Raw genomic sequence first — 24,618 nt, 5'->3', positions numbered from 1 at the left:
TACCTGAGGGGTTCTAGAGAGTAATCCTCTTATGTCTGAATATATTAAGTTCTGTATGTTAGAAGATGCTCAGTTCCAAATTTATATAAACCAGAAATACTTGTAGAGGGCCCCCACTTTGACCAACAAAACAAATGAGATAAAACGGGGGCAGAATGGGAATGAGGAATGTTACAGAATGAACCAGCACGGTACACCACTTGGTTCTGGGTGCATGCTGGTCATGTTTTAGAAGGTATTAACTTCTACCATTGTAGAGCAAAATGAGGCAGAGAAAACAAAAAACAAAACAAAACAAAAAAACATATCTTGTCTGTCTCCCAAAATTAAGTTGAGTATGTTGAAGGGAATCTAGAAGTGGAAAATATATCTAGGACCTGTAATTGTAGAAATATGAAAGGCAGAATCTTAAAAAGGAAGAGTTGCTAAACTATTGTAGTTAAGGTGGGGAAAGAAAAGGAAATTTACAGACTGACACAAAAACGAGTTGTACTTGAAAAAGGAAGAGGAAAAAAATAGGAGGGGTACCCTCTAGTTCTATATACTGTAAATCTGTCGACTTCCCCTGGAGCTTTCCCCCACTGCTCGGTCCAGAACTTGCTCTTCCCCTGTCCTTCCAGCTGGTCTTCTGGGGGAGGGGCTGCTGTGCTGGTTCTCAGGTGTGTGCACCTTGGGGGAGCTGCCCCCCTCCACCCGCCTGGTGCTGGGTTCAGTGGGAGATGTTTACCCCATGAGTCCCCTGTTCCCTGGCGCCCCCTCCCCACCCCAGACACAGGGTGACACCAGAAGGAACACCACCACTGGTGGGGGCCAGGTCCCCAGCCCTGGAGTCAGCTCCCCTAGTAACTACCGCAGTCTCCCAGTCCACACTGGCCTGGGTGCTCCTGGGTCAGTGTGGAGGGCACTGACCTGCACAGCTCGGGGCGCCCGGCAGCAAGAGCGTCTTCGCTGTCCTGGGCCCTCCGTGCCTTTGCCTGTCCCAGGGCGTCGGGGGGAAGCACAGGATCCTGGCTGTGTCCCCCCGGTGCCCTGGGATCCGGGGCCTGTGCTGCTGGCATCGTGCTCCCGGGGCTGCGGCTTCTTCTTAGAAGCGAAAACCCCTCTCTCTGTAGTGTTCCTGGTGTTCTCTCTTTAAATCTCAGGTTGAATTTGTAGGTGTTCAGGCTGGTTTGAAAGTTATCTAGGTGAGTTGGTGGGGGCACGTGAGTTGAGGACCCCCACTCCTGCCATCTTCCTATTTCCCCAGATTTTTTTTTTTTTGTAACAGTTTTATTGAGATATATGTTGAGATATCCGGATACCGTAAAATTTACCCATTTATGGTATATAATTCAATGGTGTGTAACCATCACCGCAATAAATTTTAGAACATTTTTATTATCCCCAGAAGAAACCCCATATTCTTTATCTTCAGCAGGCATCTTTTATTCCCTCCCTCTCATACCTTGTGTGCCTATGGCATCCAGTAATCTACTTTTAATTTCTATAGATCTATGTAAGATTTGCCTGTTCTGGATAGGGAAATTGGATTTTATGATCACTCAAGTTTCTTCTTACCCAGCAATTTTATAAAGTATGTAATTCAGCCATATAATTTTTTTTTTTTTTTTTTTTTTTTTAGAGAGTGTGTGTGTATACATGAGTGGGGTGGGGAGGGGCAGAGGAAGAGAGAAAGAGAAAATCTTAAGCAGGCTCCATGCTCAGCACAGAGCCCAATGTGGGGCTCGAGTTTATGACCTAGAGATCATGACCTGAACTGAAATCAAGAGTTGGATGCTTAACTGACTGAGCCAGCCAACCAGGTGCCCCAGTTCAATAATTTTAAACAGTCTTTTGCTATCACAGACTCATTTAAAAATACAACAAAAGCTTAGACTTACTTTTTGGAAATGGATATTACATGTAAAATTGTATTAGAAATTTTAGGTCATTCATAGACATTAAGTGTTCCAGTGACATGTTGCTCCATAACAGACACCCAAAACTTAGTGGCTTGATTTATCTTTCATTGTTCTATAGGTTGATGTAGCTTAGTTGGGCAGTTCTCACTTGGGCTCTCTCATGCATTTATAATTAAATGCAGGCTACTGAGGCTGGAGTCATTTGAAAGCTCAACTGGGTTGGAAGTCCAGGGTGACTTTTTTACTTACATATTTAGCACTTAGCTCGGTGGCTGGAACAGTTGAGGGCTGACCAACTATATCTTTTCTCCACATGGCCTTCTCCTGTGGTTAGCTTGGGTTTCTTCACAGTATGGCAATTTTGGGATGGTCTTCATATATGATGTCTATCTTTCTCCAGAGTGAAATTCCAAGAGATCCAGGTGGTACCTGCATATCTTTTTAGGACTTAGCCTTTGAAGTCCCAGAATGTTACTTCTGCTTGGTTTGTTAGTCAAGCAAGTCATTCAGATCGGAGATGCAAAGGAAAGGAGACTAGACTGTTTCTTGATAACATTTGTGCATAGGGAGAGAAAGAATTAATGGTAGCTATCTTTTTTAAGAATTTATTCATTCATGAGAAACAGAAAGAGAGAGAGAGAGGCAGAGACAAAGGCAGAGGGAGAAGCAGGCTCCATTCAGGGAGCCCAATGTGGGACTCGATCCCAGCACTCTGGGATCACATGCTCTGAGCCAAAGGCAGACGCTCAACCGCTGAGCCACCCAGGCATCCCAATGGCAGCTATCTTTAGGTGCTATTTACAATACTAAAGTTGAAAACTCTGGCCTAATTGACACACTGCTAAATTTAGCATACTTGTACTATTTTAGAATTTGAAAGATCATATATTACATTATTAGCATGTCTATTCATTATTATACCCTACATTTTCGTGTTTCAAGTGACTTATTTCACCTGAAATCCAGAAAAGCTGCTTATTTTTTGTTATTTTTAAGTGTTAGATTCTTTCGACATGCACACGGACATGGTAGCAAAATCTAGAGAAATGTTACACTGTTTTTCATTAGCCTTTATTCTTCAGCAGTAAAAAGTAAAAGAAGTAATAACATGTATTGTCAGGTTAAATTTAATTAAATTACGTATATTTAAATTGACCAACTAACACACTTTAATTCAAGATGGAATTAGCAGCCTTGCCCATGATATATCATTTGTATTTTGCAGGTGACTCAAGTTTAAAACTGCCTCCTATAATATCAGAACATAAAATACATCACAAGTTAGGTAAGACTATTTCTGTCTTTTAGTATCTTCATATTATAAAACCTCTCTACTAAATAGGACTTAATTTTTCTCAAGCAGGGGCGACATGTTTGGATTGACAGATAAAACTATTTATTTTGTTTTCATGACTTTCATAAGTCATTACAGGCCAGTGATGTTCTTTGTTGTTCATTTATAAAGCCTGTGTTCCTCTCACTCCTGTATTAAGGAGCATGATTTCACCTAGGCTAAGAAGCTAGGGTGGAGAATTTTATAAAATATAACTGCTAAGCAGATGATATCCCTGAAAACTCCTGCTTTTATCCAGTTTACTTATAAACAAAGCAGTAGCTGGAATAAGTAGGCAAAGATGGGAGCTTGGGAACCCATGGAGAGGCCATGGAGAATTAAAATTCTGTGGTTCCCAATGAGATAGCTGCCAGTCAGGATTCATGGCACCTCTCAATTTTGTGGGATTGGAGTGACCTTTTATGTTTCTCTCAATTCCTGAGGTTGTGAATGCTCCTGCACTTGTACCGGAAGAGAACCACTAGAAGAGAAGCTCCTCAAATGGCTTCAACCAAAAACTCACATCTTATCAGTATTTTGTGGGCCCATATGAAGAAAGACCATTCTGACTTTTAGTACTTAATGCTTTCTTGGAGGGGAATGATAACTAGTCAGGAGTAAGCAGACAAATAAAAATGTTCCTGAGCAGGGGTTTTAGCAACTAAAGAGAGGAAAATCAAGCCTTATGCCTAAAAACAGTAGGCAACTGCTGGTAAGCTAGAATTTTTGCAGTAGGTTCTTAACAATTTTAATAATAAAAGAAAGATGATCATTTCAGAAATCATTTCAGTTATAGCATAGAAAACTTTCTGGTACTGAAAATCCTATTCTTTTGATTTAAAAAGTAGATGAAGTGAATGTAAAGGTAATCACTGTTATTTAGAGCTGAATTAGTAACTGGTGTTGATATGGAAGAAATTCCTCAGAGACAAAATACAGAAAGTTGGAAATCATGATGGGGAAAAAGGTTTACATGGAAATAATAAGTAGACAGCTGAGAAAACTTGCAAGTAATAGGATTGCCAGAAAAGAGAAACAGGTGGAGGAGAGAAAAGAGTTAAAAGAAGTATGTTAAAGAAAACTTCCCTAGATTAAGGATGGTTTGAATGCACAACTTTAATGACTAGCACTGTTATTCCATGTAAAATTGGAAGAATAAAATGACATCCATAGCCTTTTTAAGAAATGTGTTACAATTCAATAATCGTATACCTAGCCAAAATACTTTCCTTTCCAATTAGTGAGTTTATTTTGCAGAAAATGCAGAGATTCAGTGGACTCTAAATCCTCCGGGTAGAATACTTATGTGAGGTTTTCTAACCAAGTATATAAATCAAAACTGAGTCCAGATAGAGGAAACAGTGGTGAGGAATAATTCTTGTAATATATTGGTTAAATTTAAATAGTGTGTATTTGTTTTCTGTTGCTGTGTACTAAATTACCACAGTTCATTGGTTTAGACAACATACATTTATTTATCATCCATATTTTCTGTGGGTCAGAAGCCCAGGCACACATTAGCTGGGTCCTCTGTTCAGGAATATCACAGGCTTCAATCAAGTGTCAGCATGGGCTGTGGTCTCATCTGAGGTTTGAGATTGTATTCCAAGTTGATATGGATGTTAGAATTCAATTCCTTGCAATTGCGGGACTAAGGTACCTGTTTTCTTGATGGCTTTCAGCCATGGGCCATCAGCTTCTAAAAGCTACCTACAGTTCCTTGCCATATGACCTCTTCCATCACCTTGACTCTTCAGAGTCCGCAAGGAAAAATTCTCTCTGCTTCAGCTAGATGGTGTCTTATATGTATAATATCATATATTGTCATATATATATAATCATGATGTGATCATAGGACTGATTCTCTGTCATTATTGCCGTATTCTGCAGATGAGAAGAAAGTCATAGTTCCCACATACATCTTGGGGGAGGGGGGATTATTACTCAAGGATGTGAATCATCACAAAATAAAAATGCAAAATTTTACATCATATATATAAATGTGGAAGGGAAGCAAAAATGTAGTGCTTTTTAAATGTGCTGGAACTTAAACAACCATCAACTTAATATAGACTTCTATATACATAGAATGTTATATGAACCTCATATTAATACTATAAATAAAAAACCTCTAATGGAAACAAAAAATAAAAAAGAACATAAGCATAACACTAAAGAAAGTCATCAAATCACATGAAAAAAAAAAACAGAGGCCACAAAAACAACTAGAAACAATGAAAAAAAGAGCAGTAAGTACATAACTATCAATAATTGCTTTAAATGTAAATGGACTGAATGCTCTGATCAAAAGACATGGATAAAAAACAAGACCCATCAATATGCTGTCTACAATAAACTCATTTTATACCTAATGACACATACAAATTGAAGCTGGTATCAAAAAAGACTCCGTGCAAATAGAGGTAAAAAAAAAAAAAAAAGCCAGGGTAGCAATAACTACATCAAACCAAAAATAACTTGAAAATAAAGACTACAAGAGACAGAGAAAGGAATTACATAATTATGAGGGATCAGTCCAACAAGAGGATATAACAGTTTTAAGTACAAATGCACCCAACATAGGAGCACTTAAATATATAAAGTAAATATTAACAGATACAAAGGGAGAAACTTAGAGTAAGAAAATAGCAGTAGACTTCAGGGGCACCTAGGTGGCTGAGTTGGTTAAGTGTCTGCCTTTGGCTGGGGTCATGATCCCAGGGGCCTGGGAATGAGCCCCATGTCAGGCTCCCTGCGCAGCAGGGAGTCTGTCTCTCGCTCTCCCTCTGCCCCTCCCCCTGCTTGTACTCACACTCTCTCTCTCAAATAAATAAAACCTTTAAAAAAACAGCAAAAGAGATCAACATCTTGCATCAATGAATATTTCATCTAGATGGAAAATCAATAAGGAAACAGTGGCTCTGAATGACACATTAGACCATCTGGATTTAATAGATTTATACAGAACATTCCATCTAAAACCAGCGGAATACACATTCAAGTACACATGAAACAATCACCAGAATAGATCAAGTTAGGCCACAAAACAAGTCTCAATAAATTCAAAAATATTAAAATCATATCAAGCATCTTAGGAAAGCAACAATAAAGATCACACTGGAAATACAGACTAAAAAAAAAAATACCAAAAAAAAAAAAAAATCCATGAAACCGTGAGCTGGTTTTAAAAAAGATAAACAAGTTGATAAAACCTTTAGCCAGACCCATCAAGAAACAACAAGAAAACTCAAATAAAATTAGAAATGAAAAAAGTTACAACCAATACCATAGAAACACAAAATGTGGGACTCGATCCCGGGATTCCGGGATCAGGCCCTGGGTTGGAGGCGGCGCTAAGCCCCTGAGCCACCGGGCTGCCCTATAAATTAAATTCTTAATCAAGTTATTGCTAAATTATCTTATGTCAGTTTACTTTTCTACTTACAATATATGTGAATTTCTGTGTACCTTTAACATCATTCACCTCGGGTATTACCAAGTTTTTTAATCTGTGAATCTAGCAGCTTGTTTTTTGATTGGTATTTCTTTAACTCTTAGAACAAATACATTGTAAAATTTTGTTTTTCTACTGTTTTGTCTAGAAGCATTAGTGTTCTAGAGGGTAGTATCAGTCTTTCCACTAGAGTAACATTCAATTAAACGTGTATATGTGTACAATTTTGTGTCATCTTTTTACAGTATTGCCTTCCAACACACCAAATGTTCGCAGGACCAAGAGAACACGATTGAAACCTTTGGAATATTGGCGGGGAGAACGAATAGATTATCATGGAAGGCCATCAGGTGAGAATTCCAATTTACACTTTAATATCTGATAGTAAAAAATAATATTGAGGATGCTAATAGTTTATGTATATTACATACAAAGCACTGTCTTACATATTTATATAAATTACCTCATTTTATCATTATCCTCCAGAAATGAGGCCAGAATAAATTCAAGTACAGATTGTTCTGATTACTTTAGAGATGCTTCTCTTTCTCTCTTTGGTAGCAGTTTGAGGTGAGTGTGTGGCTTTATAGAGTGTTATTCCATACTGTTGAACAAGGTTTATTGCACAAAATAAGTCATTAGATCAGAATGTAAGAAAATTAGTAACTGGCAAAGGTTAAGTATTCCCCTTTACTATTCTCATCCCATTTTCTCATCATATTTATCTACAGAAATATAGACAGTGGGCAAGAAAGATATTTCCTTTCTGTGATATATTTAAGTAAAAAAACTAAGCTCACATGGGGTTTATTATAAATATTTCCTTGCTGGCTTTTGTATAAGCTCACATGGGGATTATTATAAATATTTCCTTGCTGGCTTTTGTGTTTTTCAACCTGACTGTTGATTTCAAGCAACAGAGATCATTCTATCATGTTTCATCAGTGTATCTAGAATTTGGATAGTAGAAATATAAGTGGAATTGGTTGGTATTTGTGTTGTTTGAGTTATTAGCTGTAGAATGTAGTAATAGTAATATGTTCTTTGGAGTCTGAAAGGAAATGTGCTATAATAATTTAAATTTTGTTTCAATATTTCTACTTTCTCAGGTGCGATACTTTACCTTTTTTTGTTGTTAACTTTTAGGTGGATTTGTTATTGGTGGAATACTATCCCCAGACACAGTATCATCTAAAACAAAGTCAAAAGGAAACGTTGGAAAAGTCAAGAAAATGGCTAATAGGAAAAGGATCTGTCTTGATGATGAGGAAAGAAGTATGAACTTTTTCCTGAAAGTATATTTTAGATTTTATTTTAAATAATAGTGCTCTGAGAAGTAGCTTTTTATAAATTTTGAAATTTATTTGTAAAAATGTTAAAAGTCGTACTTTAGGGTGCATTCACTTTATTTTTTATTAAATTTTTTATTTTAATTCCAGTATAGTTAATACACAGTGTTATATTAGTTTCAGATGTACAGTATAGTAATTCAGTAATTCTAAATGTCATTACTGGGATGCCTGGGTGGCTCAGTGATTGAGCATCTGCCTTTGGCTCGGGGTGTGATCCCAAAGTCCTGGGATAGAATCCTGCATCAGGCTTCCTGCATGGAGCCTGCTTCTCCTTCTGCCTGTGTTTCTGCCTCTGTCTTTCTCTCTCTCTGTGTCTCTCATGAATAAATGGGTTCAATCTTTAAAAAATAAAAAAACTAAATGTCATTGGTGCTCATCATATTAAGTATACTCTTAATCCCCTTAACTACTCACCCTCCTCCTTCCTAACCTCCCTTCTGATATGCTTTATTTTAAATGAGTACCCTCAGTTAAAGTTACTTTTTTTCAACAAAGAACATTTTTAAGTTGAAGCATACTGCAGAATGCATGGTTCTAAAAGATATATAGAGAGACGCCTGGCTTAGCGGCTTAGCGGTTGAGCCACCTGCCTTTGGCTCAGGGTGTGATCCTGGGGTCTGGGATTGAGTTTCAGCATCCGGCTCACTGTGGGGAGCCTGCTTCTCCCTTCTGCCTATGTCTCTACCTCTCTCTGTCTCTTATGAATAAATAAATAAAATCTTAAAAAAAAAAAAGTGTATGTAAAACATTCCACCCAAGAAAAATAGAATCCACATTTTCTTCAAGTACACATAGAAGAATCCCCCTGGTTAAACTACATAAAAAGAAACAACAAATATTTCAAATTTAAGAAGACTGAAATCATACTAAGTATATTTTCCAATCACAATGATATAAAGCTAAAGATCAACAATAAGACAAAGCTGGAAACTCAGTGTAAGCTATTAAATACTTAGTATGTGAATATTAAATAATACACTACTGTGTAAGCAAGCATTGGGCTAAATAAGAAATCAAATGGTAAAACTGGTCATTTCTTTCAATGTTATATTATTGATTATTCTGGTCTGTTTTATTTATTTCTGATTTTTGTTATTTCCTTTTTCTTCTAAATTTCAGCCAAGTGTTTTTGTAGTTTGTTGTGGTATAATGTTAAATTGTTTCTTTGAACTTTATTTCTTAATATAAGCATTTATAGCATAAATTTCACTCTTAACATCTGCTTTTGCTGCATCCTATAGGTTTTGGAATATTCTGTTTTTTTCTGTTGTTTTGAATTCACTTTTAAATGTCCACCTTTTTCCAAAATCCTGGAAATAAACTGAGTTTGCTCTTTTAAAAAATTATTAATAGCATAATTTAAAACACATCCTCATGAGTAAATTTCCCTGTCATTGAAGCTCACCTCTCCCCTGCTCAAACTGATTAAAATAGGCATTTTAATGAATTTTAAAGTGTGATGAATTTGAAGTGTGATTTAAAGTGTAATGAATTTGAAGTGTGTTACATACTTAAAGCTCTCTAAGAGAATATTCAAAACATTCTTCATGATACAAGAGTATCAAGAATTGTCATAATAGGTTTATAGAAAATAAGTTTAGTATGTTTCTACATTAAATCATTCTGGTTTTTAAATTTTTATGAGAGAGTGGTCATTTATAAATAGGAAAATAGGAAGAGATTGTTAGCCTGTGGCAGTTTTTTTTTTTTAATAACTTGTCCGTAGCTGTGTTTCATACCAGACTTTTTTTTTTAATTTACAAGAATTTTAAGTAAGTAGTTTGTATTACAGTGATATTTCTTTTGCAGAAAAGAAATTCATGGTAAATCTGAATATACCTTTGGGAGATCCGTTGCAGCCAACAAGGGTCAAGGACCCAGAAACAAGAGAGATTGTTACCATGGGTAAGATTAAGGATAATGAAAATGCTTAATTTAACAGTAAGGACAAATTGCTGGCTTTTTCTTTTTCTTCTCAGCTCTTTTAGGGCCCAAAGTAAAGTACCTAAAGTACCTAATTCTAGTAAGCAGCCTATGTGAGGACTACTCTGGAGGAGCTTTGATAGCAAACAATGTCTAGGGGACAGAAAGCACAATGCATTTGTCATCTGGGATACAAGTGCTATCATCAGGAGTGTTGCCTTCCCTAGTAGAATCCAGGCTTTCTTTGACCAAGATGTCTGTCACATGCGGACAGGTGCTTTTTTTTTTTTTTTCTTCTTCCATATTTTATATATTTGAGAGAGAGCGTGAGTGAGCAACGAGGCGGGGGGGAGGGGGGTGGGTTGGAGAAAGAGAGAGAGAGAGTGTGCACAAGCCAGGGGAGAGGCAAAGGGAGAGAGAGAAGCAGATTCCCTGCTGAGCAGAGAGCCCAATGCAGGGCTTGATCCCAGGACCCTGGGATCATGACCTGAGCCAAAGGCAGACACTTAACCGACTGAGCCCCTGGGACAGGGGCTTTTTATGGGTAATTATTACAGTTTAGCTGGTGGTAGATCACAGAATACATACCCTTACTGTGAGACCAGGCAGGGATTGTGGGCAGATTTAAACAGCCTTTTGGGCCTTGGTATGCCAATAATAGTACTTGGGAAATCAGACCTTTTAGAGTAATGACAAGTAAAGGCATTGACCTTCCACACAAATGCCAGGCTTAACGTTAAGGCCAGCACAGGGTCCTAGAGTTTTATCTAATAGGCATTAAAAATACATTGTCTCCAAGATCATGATTGATTGGTTCCAAAGGATGGGCTGTAATGTGGTAAGGGCAAGTAGGGGGACACACAGCTGTTTACCAACAGCCACTATTTACATACAGGAAGTATTTAAATGTTTTAGCTGTTTTGACCATACCAATGAGTTCTGAGGACTATTTATGTTAAGTCAGATGACAAATAGGTCAAAACTACAGAGGCAGTAATGGTATTCTGACTTAAAATTTTGGCTGTGAAATAGGTTCCATTTGACATCTTAAGTAGTAAAGTTATTTTTATGATCAGATTGTTTATTTGGCAACAGATGTAAAAGTACAGAAAATTTTGCTTAGCTCTTAACTAAAAACATTGTATCAAGTTAGAAAAGTTGTGAGTGTGGCCAGGAGTTCATAACTTTTTATCTGTTTCTTGAGTCTATGTATTTTCTATATCCTGTAATCTGTGAGATTACTAACATTCCCAGATATCCAAGGAAACAGAAGTTGATTGTAGAAGAATGTTTTAACTCTGTATTTGGAGAGGTGTAAAAGGGAAATTCAAAATTGAGATAGTGATTGGTAAGCAACAGTAAGAACTCTTGCTTAACTTGATAAAAATCTTGCTATTTAGGGGTGTCTGGGTGGGTCAGTGGGTTAGGCACCTGCCTTCAGCTGAGATCATGATCCCAACATCCTGGGATTGAGCCCCATTTTGGGCTCCCTGCTCCGGGGAGAGTCTACTTCTCCCTCTCCCACTGCCGTGCCCCTTGCTTGTGTGTGTGCATGCTATCTCTCTGTCAAATAAAGAAAATCTTTAAAAAATAATCTTGCTATTTAATAATCAGTCAAGCAAGCGCAAAATATTATCATGATGATACATGTGTTAATTGTAGGCTATGTTAAACTGTTTAAAGATGAGGAATTCTTGTTTTGTAGCTAATTTTGCTTTCTGAGCTAAAATAGAAATAATAATACTGCCATTATTATTTTTAATAATTTTTTTATTTAAATTCAGTTTGCCAACATAATAGTATTATACCCAGTGCTCATCCCATGAAGTATCCTCCTCGGTGCCTGTCACCCAGTTACCCCAACCCCTCCAACCTACCTCCCCTTCCACATCCCTTTGTTTGTTTCCCAGGGTTAGGAGTCTCTCATGGTTTGTCTCCCTCTCTAATTTTTCCCACTCAGTTCCCCTCCTTTCCCTTACAGTCCCTTTCATTATTTCTTATATTCTTCGTATGAGTGAAACCAAATGATGATTGTTCTTCTCTGATTGACTTAACTTCACTCAGCATAATACCCTCCAGTTCCATCCATGTCAAAGTAAATGGTGGGTATTTGTTGCTTCTAATGGCCGAGGAATATTCCGTTGTATATATAGACCACATCTTCTTTATCCATTCATCTGTTGAAGGACATTGAGGCTCCTTCCACAGTTTGGCTAATGAACATTGGGGTGCAGGTGTCTCGGCTTTTTACTGCATCTGTATCTTTGGGGTAAATCCCCAGCAGTGCAATTGCGGGGTCGTAGGGCAGGTCTATTTTTAACTCTTTGAGGAACCTCCACACAGTTTTCCAGAGTGGCTGCACCAGTTCACATTCCCACCAACAGTGCAAGAGGGTTCCCCTTTCTCCACATCCTCGCCAACATTTGTTGTTTCCTGTCTTGTTAATTGTCACCATTCTCACTGGTGTGAGATGGTATCTCATCATGCTTTTGATTTGTATTTCCCTGATGGTAAGTGATGTGGAGCATTTTCTCATGTGCTTGTTGGCCATGTGTATGTCTTCTTTGGTGAACTTTCTGTTCATGTCTTCTGCCCGTTTCATGATTGGATTGTTTGTTTCTTGGGTGTTGAGTTGGATTAAGTTCTCTATAGATCTTGGAAACTAGCCCTTTATCTGGTAGGTCATTTGCAAATATCTTCTCCCGTTCTGTAGGTTGTCTTAGTTTTGTTGACTGTTTCTTTTGCTGTGCAGAAGCTTTTTATCCTGGTTAAGTCTCAGTAGTTCATTTTTTTGCTTTTGTTTCCGTTGCCTTCATAGATGTATCTTGCAAGAAATTGCTGTGCCCAAGTTCAGAAAGGTGGTTGCCTGTGTTCTCCTCTAGGATTTTGATGGATTCTTGTCTTCCATTTAGATCTTTCATCCATTTTGAGTTTATTTTTGTGTGTATGGTGTAAGAGAATGGTCTAGTTTCATTCTTCTGCATGCCATTATTACTAATAGCTAAGACCTACCTAATGCTTATTTTGTGCCAGACAGTATTTTAAATACTTTATGCACATTAATTTATTTGATATTTACAACTCTAAGTAGATGAACTATTATTGTCCCATTTTATAGAAAAGGAGACAGAGGCACAGAAAGAGAAGTGCCTTGCTTGGTCGCATAGCTTGAGAGACAAACAAAATTTGACATCTATCATTCTAGCTTGAGTAAATGACCTTAATCATTTCTGTCTTTGTAAGGCAGGTTTATATCTAGGAATAGTTGTGTTGTATATGTGTTTATATGTTATATCATTGAGCATATTACTCTTGCTTTATATTTATACTAGTGTTTTTCCTTTAGATCTTTTAAGACCACGAGATACATATGAATTTTTTATTGAGCATGATGAGTTGAAAGTATATAAAACACTGGATACACCTCTTTTTTCTACTGGAAAATTGATACTAGGACCACATCAAGAAAAGGGAAAGCAGCATGTTGGCTCAGATATATTGGTGAGTGTATTTCTCCATAGTTTGTTTCTCTTTTGTTATAACTCTGATTTATTAGACTTGGTGAGGCATTAAAAATGCTGTTTTCTCAGAAATGATACTATTGTAGTGCATAGAGAATTTTTTTGTTAAATCTGTTTAGAGTCCATCAGCCAGTGGTTATTTAAAAGTACCTGTTCTGTGCATAGCAGTGTGATCTTAAAATTCATGTTTAAGGAATGTTTTTAAAAGAACTGTAGAATATAGGTTTGCAAATAAATCATTAGAGCTGATGAAAATTAAATCTAAATTTCATTTCACTGGTCATGCCTCTTAGCAATAATGAGGTTTTAAATGTCTTCTTCAAAATCAGGTGATTAGCAGTAAACTGAGGACCAGGAGCTACTAGTTACTTCAATAAGTACTAAATAATGTATTACTATATGTGGCAGTATTACTGGCTGAAATTATAATGAGATTTAAGGTGAGTCCGTCTTTCTTATTGGAGATACACACCATTGATGTTAGAGATATATATGGTAAACTTGTACATTACAGAATTTGAAAATCACCAAATTTTAAAAATATTTACTATTTAAAAAATATTGAGTCTAAGGCACATTTTTTTAGTAAGCAACATTTCAGGAACCTGTGATATAATGGATTATTGGAGTTTTTACATTCAAAACAATTATTTTACTGATAAAATGAAAGTAAACTCAAGAAAGAAAAGAAGAAAACATCAAGGTCCTTGAGTTATATTAACAAAGAAGGGCAAATTGAGGCAAGAAAAGAAGGTACACATGAAAGTCAGTGAATAATTCATTAATGCATTAGTATAACTAGAGTCTGGATTTAAAATACTTTAAAATATGCTTTAATCCAATCTTAAGTGTTATAGATCTCCAGGTGCTATTAAAAGAGTAAAAATAACACATTTAACTAACCAAAGTAATGACTTCTGCATAATTGTTAAGGAACAATTAGTAAGATAAGCATTATGAAATATCATTGAAATAATGCCGGTTACCTATTAAATTGTAATGCTTTTATTATACAAAAGAAAATTTGAACAGTAGATGTTTGAAAGTATTTAGCCGGGCTACTATTCAAAGGAATCCGCATTAAAAACAAACATATTTTATATTTACTAAGCTAGTAGAAATTATTGGAAGAATATTTGTACCCTTTGATCTATGAATCTCATTTCAGAGTATTTTCCTAGAAAAATAATATAAAGGTTAGGGAACCTGGACATATACAGGTATTTATTATAACATTGACAAAAATTAGAAACCATTGAAAAGTGTTGCAGGAAGAAATGGTTATATTTTATATTTTGACTTAATGAGATTGAGTCATTACATGATAATAAGTAGTTATATAGCGCTTAGATGTTCCAGGTACTGTAATAAGTATTTTTATACCAGTTTAAACATATTGTTTTTGAAGACTAGCCATATAAGAAGACCTTTAAGATAAGTATTTAAAACTTACAGAAAATAGAGAATTCTCTATTTTGTTTTGATTAGAATTTAAAAATGAAAATGGAAGGAACTGTAGAAAAATAACATGTTAGGTGATTATAGTTGATTTTTCTTTCTTCTAAATATTGTTTTTAACTTTTTATAATGAAAATCAGAATTAAAATGTTTTGTTTTAATAATGGTATTTTTTTAAACATGAAGCACATTTTTAAATATATGCTTTTGAGAAACAAAAGGGACTAGATGGAGAACAAGCATAGGCCATTAACTCTTTCCTTCAAACTCAGTGTTAAAGAGTGTGTATGAGAGAGATAGTAGCAGTAGTAGATTTGTTAAAATCAAACCACAGAAGAATAACAGATTAATAACTATGGAAGTTGGTTGTGGAGCTCTCCAAAAAGACAAGAAGAGATTAGGAAATGGAAAATATCAAAGTGTAGTGATGTGGAGAACAGAAAAAAAACAGGAGAAGAAAGGAAAAAACACAAATAAGGAAAGTGGTGGAGGTATTTGAAAAATTAGTAAATGTACCAGAACTAAAAAACAAAAAAGTGAGAGCAAAAACACTTAAAGGAACCGAGTTCCTTAGAGAACTAAATGCAAGCCTGGAGCTGAGCTTGAATTTTTTTTTTTTTTTTTAAAGATTTACTTATTTATTTTAGAGAGCTTGGGGGGGAGAAGGGGCAGAGGGAGAGAGAGAGAGTCTCAAGCAGGCTCTGTGCTGAGTGTGGAGCATGATGCAGGGCTTAATCCCATTAACCTGAGATTGTGACCTGAGCTGAAACCCAAAGAGTCGGAGGCCTACTTGACTGGGCTCCTCAGGTGCCCCTGAGCTCGAAATGTTTTTATCATGACTGCTAGCAGACTTATCAAAGACCATTAGAATTGGGTCATAGAGTCTCAAGATCCAACTTGAAGATGCTCTCACTGGACAAAGATGTGAAAACTTGGAATCAATAAAAATAACTTAAGTGGATTGCCTCATATCCATAATATCTAAATATATGAATTTGAAGACTACTACAAAAAGAAAAACTAATTCATCACTTTTAGAGAATTCTAGGAGGCTAACTCATTTTGACAATGAATATAGTAAATGGAAATATAATCAAATATTTATTCTACCCTTTTCCTGTAGACTGTACTTTATGTAACCAAATAAAAATGAGGTGAACTTTGTTCTTGTAAGAAATATTCCAATTAGGTCAGCTCCGGTGGCCCAGCGGTTTAGCGCCACCCGGGGTGTGATCCTGGAAACCCCAGTTCAAGTCCCACATCAGGCTCACTGCATGGTGCCTGCTTCTCCCTCTGCCTGCGTCTCTGCCTCTCTCTCTCTGTGTGTCTGTCATGAATAAATAAAAAATCTTAAAAAAAAAAAAGAAATATTCCAATTAATAAATGAAAAAGGAATGTTAGAATATAATATCACCATTTTGCAATTCCTGATAAATTGTTGGATCTGTGTAGGCATTAAGCATCAGTGTCTGCTAACATCTAAAAAGAAGATAACCAGACCTTCATTATGTGCCTCTTGATGGAAGAATACAATACTGTTTATGAAGTAGTCTTGCCTCTTCCATCTCCTTAAAGGAAAACAAAGCACACAAACAAAAAATAAACCAAAAAGAAACCCCTTAAAACAAAAACAAAAATATCGGAATTTGATAAAGACTCTAATATCTAACTACCAATTTATAGGAAATAAAGAATCGATGACCTTTCAAATGACACCCTGGGGTTGTAATCAGCAAAATTCAGTTGTGCAAAGATTTTTACAGCAAACTTTGCTGCTTGATTTCTTGAATAAATAAGTTGAAGGGAATAAAAAAAGAACCAAGTAGAACCTCTAGATCAATGTTTCTCAACCATGGCACTTATTGACATTTTAGACTGGATAACGCCTTGTTGTAGAGGGGCTTCCTGTGCATTGTGAGATGTTTGTAGCATCCCTGGCCTCTACCAACTAGATTCTAGTAGTACTTCTCTAGTTTTAAGAATGAGAAATGTCCCCAGACATTGCCTCTTACCTCCTGAAATTGAGAAATTACCCCCGAATTGAGAACTACTATAGATTAAGCAATTTAGGAGGACAAACTCTTAAAAATACATTTAAGAGACAATTGGAAATTTTAATACTGACTGGGTAGTTGATATTAAATATTCATTTATGTTTAGGTGTGATAACACTGTTGTCATGTTTTTAAAAAGGACCTTGAGGAGTGGGGTGCCTGACTGGTTCTGTTGGTAGAGCATGTGATTCTTGATCTTGGGGTGTGGGTTCAAGCCACATACAGAGTATGGAAATTACTAAAAAAAATTAAAATTAAAATTAAAAAACTTAAAATTAAAAAACACCTTGATTTTTTTTTAGTACACACTGAAATATTTACGGATGATTTATGATGCTGGGGTATATATTGCAAAGTAATACGGAATGGGGGAAGTAAAGAGATGGAACAGGGAAGATTGTTGGTATTAGATATTCATGGGAATTCATCATTCTATTTTTTTGTATATCAGAAGCCTTCCTACTAAAATGTTTGCAGAAGTGGAGAGAGGTATACTTAGCTAAACTGAATAGACAAAAACTTTTAAACAAAAAAACCCATTAGAAATACATGCTTTCCTTCCTGGGTTTGTTACCTTTTTGTCTTTTAAATTGAGGCAAAAATTTTTTAGATGTAATATTTTTTGTTTTGTTAAATTACAGAGTATCTTTGGAATCATCTGAGAGCTTTTTTCCTATTTAGGGAGTTAGCATATCATAGTGGTTAAGAGCGTGAATTCTGGAATCAAAGTTCAAATCTCATTTCTGCCATTTACATTGTGAATTTGGAAAATTACACCTTTCTGTTGCCTCATTTTCTTCATTTGTATAAAGCTATTAAAATAGTACCTGTTTCTACTTACATATATTAAGTAAATGCGTATTAAGTGTTCAGAATCCTGGCTGGCAAAGAGTAAGTGCTATATAAGTGTTATCTGCTATTTTCCTGGTATTTTAGGCTCAATTTACAAAGTGTTAAGAAAGAAAAAAAAGGAGGAGTAATTCTCTGAGGCAAAATATTCTTGATGGCTGAATCTCAAAATTTGAATTTGAATGTTTGAAGGCTTTATTTTTTTAGTTGCTCAAAACCAGATCATTACCAGGATGCTACCTATGTATAAAATGTAAAATTTGCCATGAATATGAATATGGAAGCCTTTATGGTTGAGAGTTAGATTATCCTCTTTTACTTTCTTAATGTTGATGCTTGTTTAAATATATCATTTATTAGTTTTGCTTTTTGTTCTCTCTGGTCTTTCAGATTGAATTACATGTCCTAAGTATGTAACCTTTTAAAGAGGTGTATATAAAACCTAGCTATTTTTGTAGAATAGCTAAGTGATATTATTTATAGTACTGAATTTTCATAAGCTGGTAAATAATAAGAACAAAAGAAATTTCTTCCTGGATTAGTTTTCTGTTGCTGTTTTAACAAATTGCTATAAATTCAGTGACTGAAAACAATATCCATTTATTTATTATCTCACAGTTATATTGATTAGAATCCTGATGATCTTGGCTGAGTATTCTGTTTAGAGTATCACAAGGCTGGAATCAAGATGTTGGGAGCTCTGTATTCTCTGGAGACTCTTCTGCTTTCAGGTTTATTTGGGTTGTTGACAGAATTCAGTTCCATATTGTAGGACTTAGGCTCCCATTTCCTTGTTGGCTGTTGGGTAGAGTATCATTCTTAGCTTCTAGAAATAGTCTGTATTTCTTGGCTCATGGCCCTCTTATCTTCAGTGCCGGCAACAGCAACAGTGTCCTTTTCATACTTTAAATGTCTCTGGCTTTTCCTCTGCCTCATCTCTCTTCTGCTTCCAAGAGAAATTCTCCAGTTTTAAGGGTTTGTATGATTAGAATAGGCCAGACTAGTTAATCTAGACCAACCTATTTCTCAGTCTCAAAGTCCCTTTTGCCATGTAATGGAACAAGTTCTGGAGATTAGAGCGTAGACATCTTTGGAGGGCTGTTATTCTGCTTACCACATTTCCTATAAGCTTCATTGTAGTGTGTTTTGGCGGTTCAATTTGAAATGAGATTTTAATTTTTAATTTTACAGGTTTTTTATGTTAACTTTGGTGACCTTTTATGTACCTTGCATGAAACATCTTATATAATAACAGCTGGGGATTCATTCTATGTTCCTTCAGGTAAGAAAAATAAAGACATTTTCTTTCATATAGCTAAAATATTTATATAGTTGCTCATGAGTACCATGCAACTGGAAGCCACAGTAGTCAAAATGAAACATCATTTGACTCATGCCAGTACATATTTTATCATTAGGTAAGTATGTTAGTATTTGGGTACATGAAAATTGAACAAGAGTTGCTTCTTGAAAAATATAAAAATATTTAGCTGTGTCCAAGGTAGGAAGAAAATTATTTCTGCTTTATTATCTCTAAGACATTATGTAGTCAAACAATTTTTAGTAGATTATTTTAAACATACAGAATAGTGTGCTTCATTAGCCATTGAAGAGCATGTCTCTGGAAAGAGGATTTTTAATTTGTTCATTTATTTATTCATCATTCAACAAAGGTGATTGAGTGTCTGTCACGCACTGCTCTAAGAGTATAGGATACATGAGTGACCAAAATGGGAGAAGAAATCCCTGCCCTCATTGAGCTTACTTACATTCTAATGAAAGGACACTATAATAATAGTAGTGTTTATATAGTCCTCTTAATATGTACCAGCACTCTTGTGAACATACTATATTTATTATAACTCAGTTAATATGTATCAGTTTCTCAAACTAGGGGTGGTGGAAAGGGAGGTGGGCGGGGGGGTGGGGGTGACTGGGTGACAGGCACTGAGGGAGGGGCACTTGATGGGATGAGCACTGGGTGTTATTCTATATGTTGGCAAATTGAACACCAATAAAAAATAAATTTATTGAAAAAATATGTATCAGTTTCTAATATATAAAGTCTCAGGGTGTGTCACAGTGCTCAGTGCTATAAACCTGCCTTCTGTGTAGCTGTTCTGTATTTCACTTTTGCTCTTATTTATTACCTAAATAAGAGAAGCATTTGCTCTTTTTAAGCTTTGAGATTCAATTTTACTTAACAGTTTACTTTTTATACTTTATGCGCATATGTCTGGTTTAGGGGAATCCACACAGTTTCAAAGACCTAATTTTCAAGACCTAAAGACCTAAAGCTGGGTCAGAGAGAAATTTTCTCTTCCTTCATCCTCGTCTAATTCATCTTTGTGTTCATTATCAGAATGATGTAAGACTTTCGTTTCTTTCAAACCTTATCTGCATCACAGGTGATGGTGAACTCTTGGATTTTTATTTCATGAAATTAAGTAAGATTTATTTTAGGTTAGATGAACTGATTTAAAAACAAATTGGTACTATATACCATAACTGCCCTATTGATGGCTAAATATTTAATCAAAAGGAAATGATTTCTATGGAAATAATTGTGTTTTTTTCTCTTACCGCTTTACTTGTAGGTAATTATTACAACATCAAAAATCTCCTAAATGAGGAAAGTGTTCTTCTTTTTACTCAAATAAAAAGATGAAAGATGAAGCAAAGTTTAAATACATGTGTGTATATATATATATATATGTTTGTGTGTGTGTGTATACACACATATAAAAAAGTTTGTACAATTGAGACATTGTGATATTTTAAAATAAAAAATTGATTCAGTTTTGTGTCCTTTTATCTGATAAACATTTCAAACTCCCATGTGTCTTCTGATTTTTTTTTTACAAATACATATATAGCCTGTAGTGATGCCCATATTCATAGTATTTTAATAACATGAGAATCACTGCTCTCACAATGAAATATAGGACATTTCTTTTTTAGAAGATTTGATTAATATGTTAATTCATTTAAAAAACTTTTCCAAATGTTATTTTTAACTCCCCAACAAAATAACCCAGTAATAGAGAATTGTGATATACAGGAATAGTACATCTGTATTACTTTTCTAGGACTTTGTAACAAAATAGTACAAACTGGGAGGAGGAGGCATGATGGTGGAAGAGTAGCTTAACATTTCATCTGGTCCCTTGAATTTAGCTAGATGACTATCAAATCATTCTGAACACCCATGAATTCAAAGTGAGATGTAAGAAAGGAATAGCTGGAACTCTACAAGTAAAAAAATGATCACTTTCTGCAAGATAGGAGGTATGGAGAAGTGAATCAGAAGCGATATTTCAGAAGATAAACATGGGGAGAGGGAGCCTCCTTAAGCTGGCTATTGGAAAGTGACACAGCCCCGGAGCACAAAATTGGAACCCAAGATTTCTGCAGTCTGAGACATCCCTGCCTGAAAGGTGCTCAGGTGATGAAATGGGACAGAATGCTGCTTGGGATAGTGTGGTCTAAGGATCCCTGGAGTCACACAGAATGGAGGTGCCTAAGCTGGTACAGTTGCAAGCATTGGAGTGGAGAAAGTGGCTATGGTCAGTGTGCCTGGGAAGGAGCACTTAGCTTGGTTCACTATAAACTCTGAGCTGCAGCCCAATCAAGTGACCTTTCTCCACATAGGGGTCCTGTAAAGGACAGTGTAGAGCACTGCTCTGCCTTCTCCCAGGAGGGGCAGAGTGGGTGCACTCACAACTTGGAGACTGTTCTCTAGTCCAGGCTCTGCAAAGTGCAGAGATGGGGGAGGGGACCTCCTCCTTCCCCAGGGAGGATTGGTGTGGTGTGCACCATAGGAGTCTACAGAGCTTGGCACACACAGACCTGAAGACCATTTGTCCCTAAGGGGAAGTGTTTACAGAAGAGAGGGGCCTGCAATCTTTTGGCTCTGGGGCTGGAAACTGGGGTGCACCATTTTTGTTTTGGTCTCCTAAAGAGGCACAGAAGGACTTCAGGGAACAAAGGCCACAGAGAGCACCCAGAGCTTACACTGCCCGGCCCTCTGGTGAGGGGCGGTACAACTCCACCCAGGCAAAGACACCGGAGAATCAGCATAGCAAGGTCTTCCCCCAGAAGACCAGCTGGAAGAAGAGGTAAACAAGTTTATGGACCTCAGAGAACTGCAAAACTCCAGCGCTAGAGGAAAATATGATTTGCTTGTCTTTCAGTTTAAGATTTTCCATTTCTTTTTTTCTTTTTTCCCTTTTCATGTAGTTCTCGTTTTATCAACTCTGATTTTTGTCTTTTTTTAACTTCCATTTCTTATATTTTATGGATATATTACTCATTTTTGGCTTCCTTTCACTCTATTCAGTTTTATTTTTGTATAAATATATATATATATGTTTTGCTTTCTTTATTATTTTGGGGCTTGGTGTCTCTAAAACAGGCCAAAATACACTCACGACCTGGTAGGTCACCTTGTTTTTTCCACCTTGTGAGATTATATTCTCTTCCCCTCCCCCATTTTTTTTTCTTCTTTTCCATTTTTGGTTTCTGACTTTGGATTTGTCTAGTGTGTTTTGCTTGGGTCATGGTTTATATTTTTTATTTTGTTCACTTGTTCATCTATTCTTCCCTGGATTAGAAGGAGGATTTCACAACAAAAGAAAGAACCAGAGGTAATACTCTACCACAGATCTAATCCATATGGATTTAAGTGAAATGTCAGAGCTGGAATTCAGGATAACAATTATAAAGTTACTATCTGGACGTGAAAAAAGCATGAAAGACACTAGAGAATCTCAGTACAGAAATGAGATCTAATCAGGCCAAAATTAAAAATGCTGTGAGATGCAGTCTAAATTGGTTGCTCTAACAGCTAGGGTAAATGAGGCAGAAGAGCGTAATATACAAGTTGATGGAAGTTGAAAAAATATTAATGGACCATGAGGGCTTTGAGAAATCCATGATGCCATAAAATGAAAAAAATGCTAGAATCATTGGAGTCCATGAGGGAGAAGAAAGGGACAGAAGTTACATTTGAGTAAGTCATAGCTGAGAATTTACTGAATCTGGGGAAGGAAACAGGAATTTAAGAGTTAGAGGCCCCTCCCCAAATCAAAAGTAGATCAATACCTCAACATACAATAGTGAAGCTTGCAAACTTCAGTGATAAGGAGATCCTGAAAGCAGCTTAAGTTCATAACCTAAAGGGTAGGAACATTAACTGGCATCAGACCTATCCAGAGAGACCTGGCAGACCAGAAAGTGGTGGCATGATATATTCAGGGTATTAAAAGAAAAACTTGCCACCAAGAATACTTTATTCAGCAAGGCTGTCATTCAGAATAGAAGGACAGGTAGAGCTTCCAGGATGGGCAGAAACTGAAAGAATATGTGACCACTAAGCCAGCCCTGCAAGAAATATTAGGGGGGATTCAGTAAGCAAAGAGAACTTACATAGACCAAGAAAGAGTAACATAGACCAGAAAGAAACAATCTACAGAAACAGGAAATTTACAAGTAATACCACAAATTCCTATCTTTCAATAGTTACTCTGAATATAAATAGGCTAAATGCTCTAATCAAAAGGCACAGAGTGTCATACTGGGTAAAAAAGCAAGACTCCTCCATGCTATCTATAGGAGACTCGTTTTTGACCTAAAGACACTTGCAGACTGAAAGTGAGGGGTTAGAGGACCATTTATCATGCTATGGACCTCAAAAGAAAGGTGAGGTAGCAATCTTCGTATCAGACAAATTAGATTTTAAACCAGACTAGTAAGAGATGAAGAGAGACACTACATCACACTTAAGGGGTCTATCCAACAAGAAGATCTAACAAGTATAAATATTTATGCTCCTAACTTGGGAGCAGCCAATTATATCAACCAATTAATGACCAAATTAAAAAGAATAACAGTAGGGGACTTCAACACCCTAGTCACAGCAATGGACAGATCATCTAAGCAGATCATCAAGGGCTTTGAATGACACACTGGACCAGATGGACTTCACACAGAGCATTCCATCTTAAAGCAACAAAATACATATTCTTCTGTAGTGCACATGGAGCATTATTAGATTTAATATTTAAGCATTTTCTTCTGGTAGCTCCCTAAAATCTTAGCAAGAATATCTGCTGGTTAGAATATACTTTAAGGGACACCTGGGTAGCTCAATGGTTGGGCCTCTGCCTTTGGCTTGGGGCGTGATTCTGGGGTCTCGGATCAAATCCCACATCGGGTTTCCTATGGGGCCTGCTTCTCCCTCTGCCTATGTCTCTGCCTCGCTCTCTGTGTATTTCATGAATAATAAAATCTTTTTTTTTTTTAAAGAATATACTTTAAAACAGGTTCTCAAAAGGATTCAATGTGGGTAATAAAAACATTAAAAAAAAAACATTTTAGGGATCCCTGGGTGGCGCAGCGGTTTGGCGCCTGCCTTTGGCCCAGGGCGCGATCCTGGAGACCCAGGATCGAATCCCACATCGGGCTCCCGGTGCATGGAGCCTGCTTCTCCCTCTGCCACACAGGCAGACACACTCTGCCTCTCTCTTTCTCTCTCTGTGACTATCATAAATAAATAAATTTTAAAAATTAAAAAAAAAAAAAGACTTCAAAAAAAAACATTTTAATAACTTCTGTCAGAAGGTTACTACAATTAGTGGAGTTGTAAAAAATAATATTTCAATGAGGTAAAATTTTAGATGTTTAAAGAAAACTTTTTTAGGATTATATGTTTAGTCATGTTGCCTGATGAACCAGGGGGAGAGATAATTCTAGATATCAAATTCTTATTCTAG

General features: G+C 36.3%; 1 protein-coding gene across 6 annotated transcripts in view; it reads left to right on the top strand.

Annotated features, from left to right (window-relative positions):
• CENPC (centromere protein C) overlaps positions 1-20,644 on the top strand; it is a 77,932-nt gene extending 57,288 nt beyond the window's left edge. For 2 of the 6 annotated variants that reach the window (XM_072775228.1, XM_072775226.1), the window contains 7 exons: positions 3,127-3,186; positions 6,934-7,038; positions 7,835-7,963; positions 9,850-9,945; positions 13,310-13,464; positions 19,037-19,127; positions 20,443-20,644. In XM_072775228.1, coding sequence (XP_072631329.1) covers positions 3,127-3,186; positions 6,934-7,038; positions 7,835-7,963; positions 9,850-9,945; positions 13,310-13,464; positions 19,037-19,127; positions 20,443-20,513 — 707 coding nt within the window. In that variant the 3' untranslated portion in view covers positions 20,514-20,644. Of the gene's footprint in view, positions 1-3,126; positions 3,187-6,933; positions 7,039-7,834; positions 7,964-9,849; positions 9,946-10,019; positions 10,238-13,309; positions 13,465-13,813; positions 13,925-19,036; positions 19,128-20,442 lie in introns of all 6 variants that reach the window. The other 4 variants (XM_072775229.1, XM_072775227.1, XR_012007177.1 and 1 more) reach the window with 3 other exon arrangements.
• The last annotated feature ends 3,974 nt before the right edge of the window (positions 20,645-24,618 follow it).

This window comes from Canis lupus, chromosome 14 (assembly GCF_048164855.1).
Source record: "Canis lupus baileyi chromosome 14, mCanLup2.hap1, whole genome shotgun sequence".
NCBI classification, from domain to species: Eukaryota; Metazoa; Chordata; class Mammalia; order Carnivora; family Canidae; genus Canis; species Canis lupus.
Note: the sequence above shows the minus strand (reverse complement) of the source record. Positions and strands in the feature narration are given on the sequence as shown.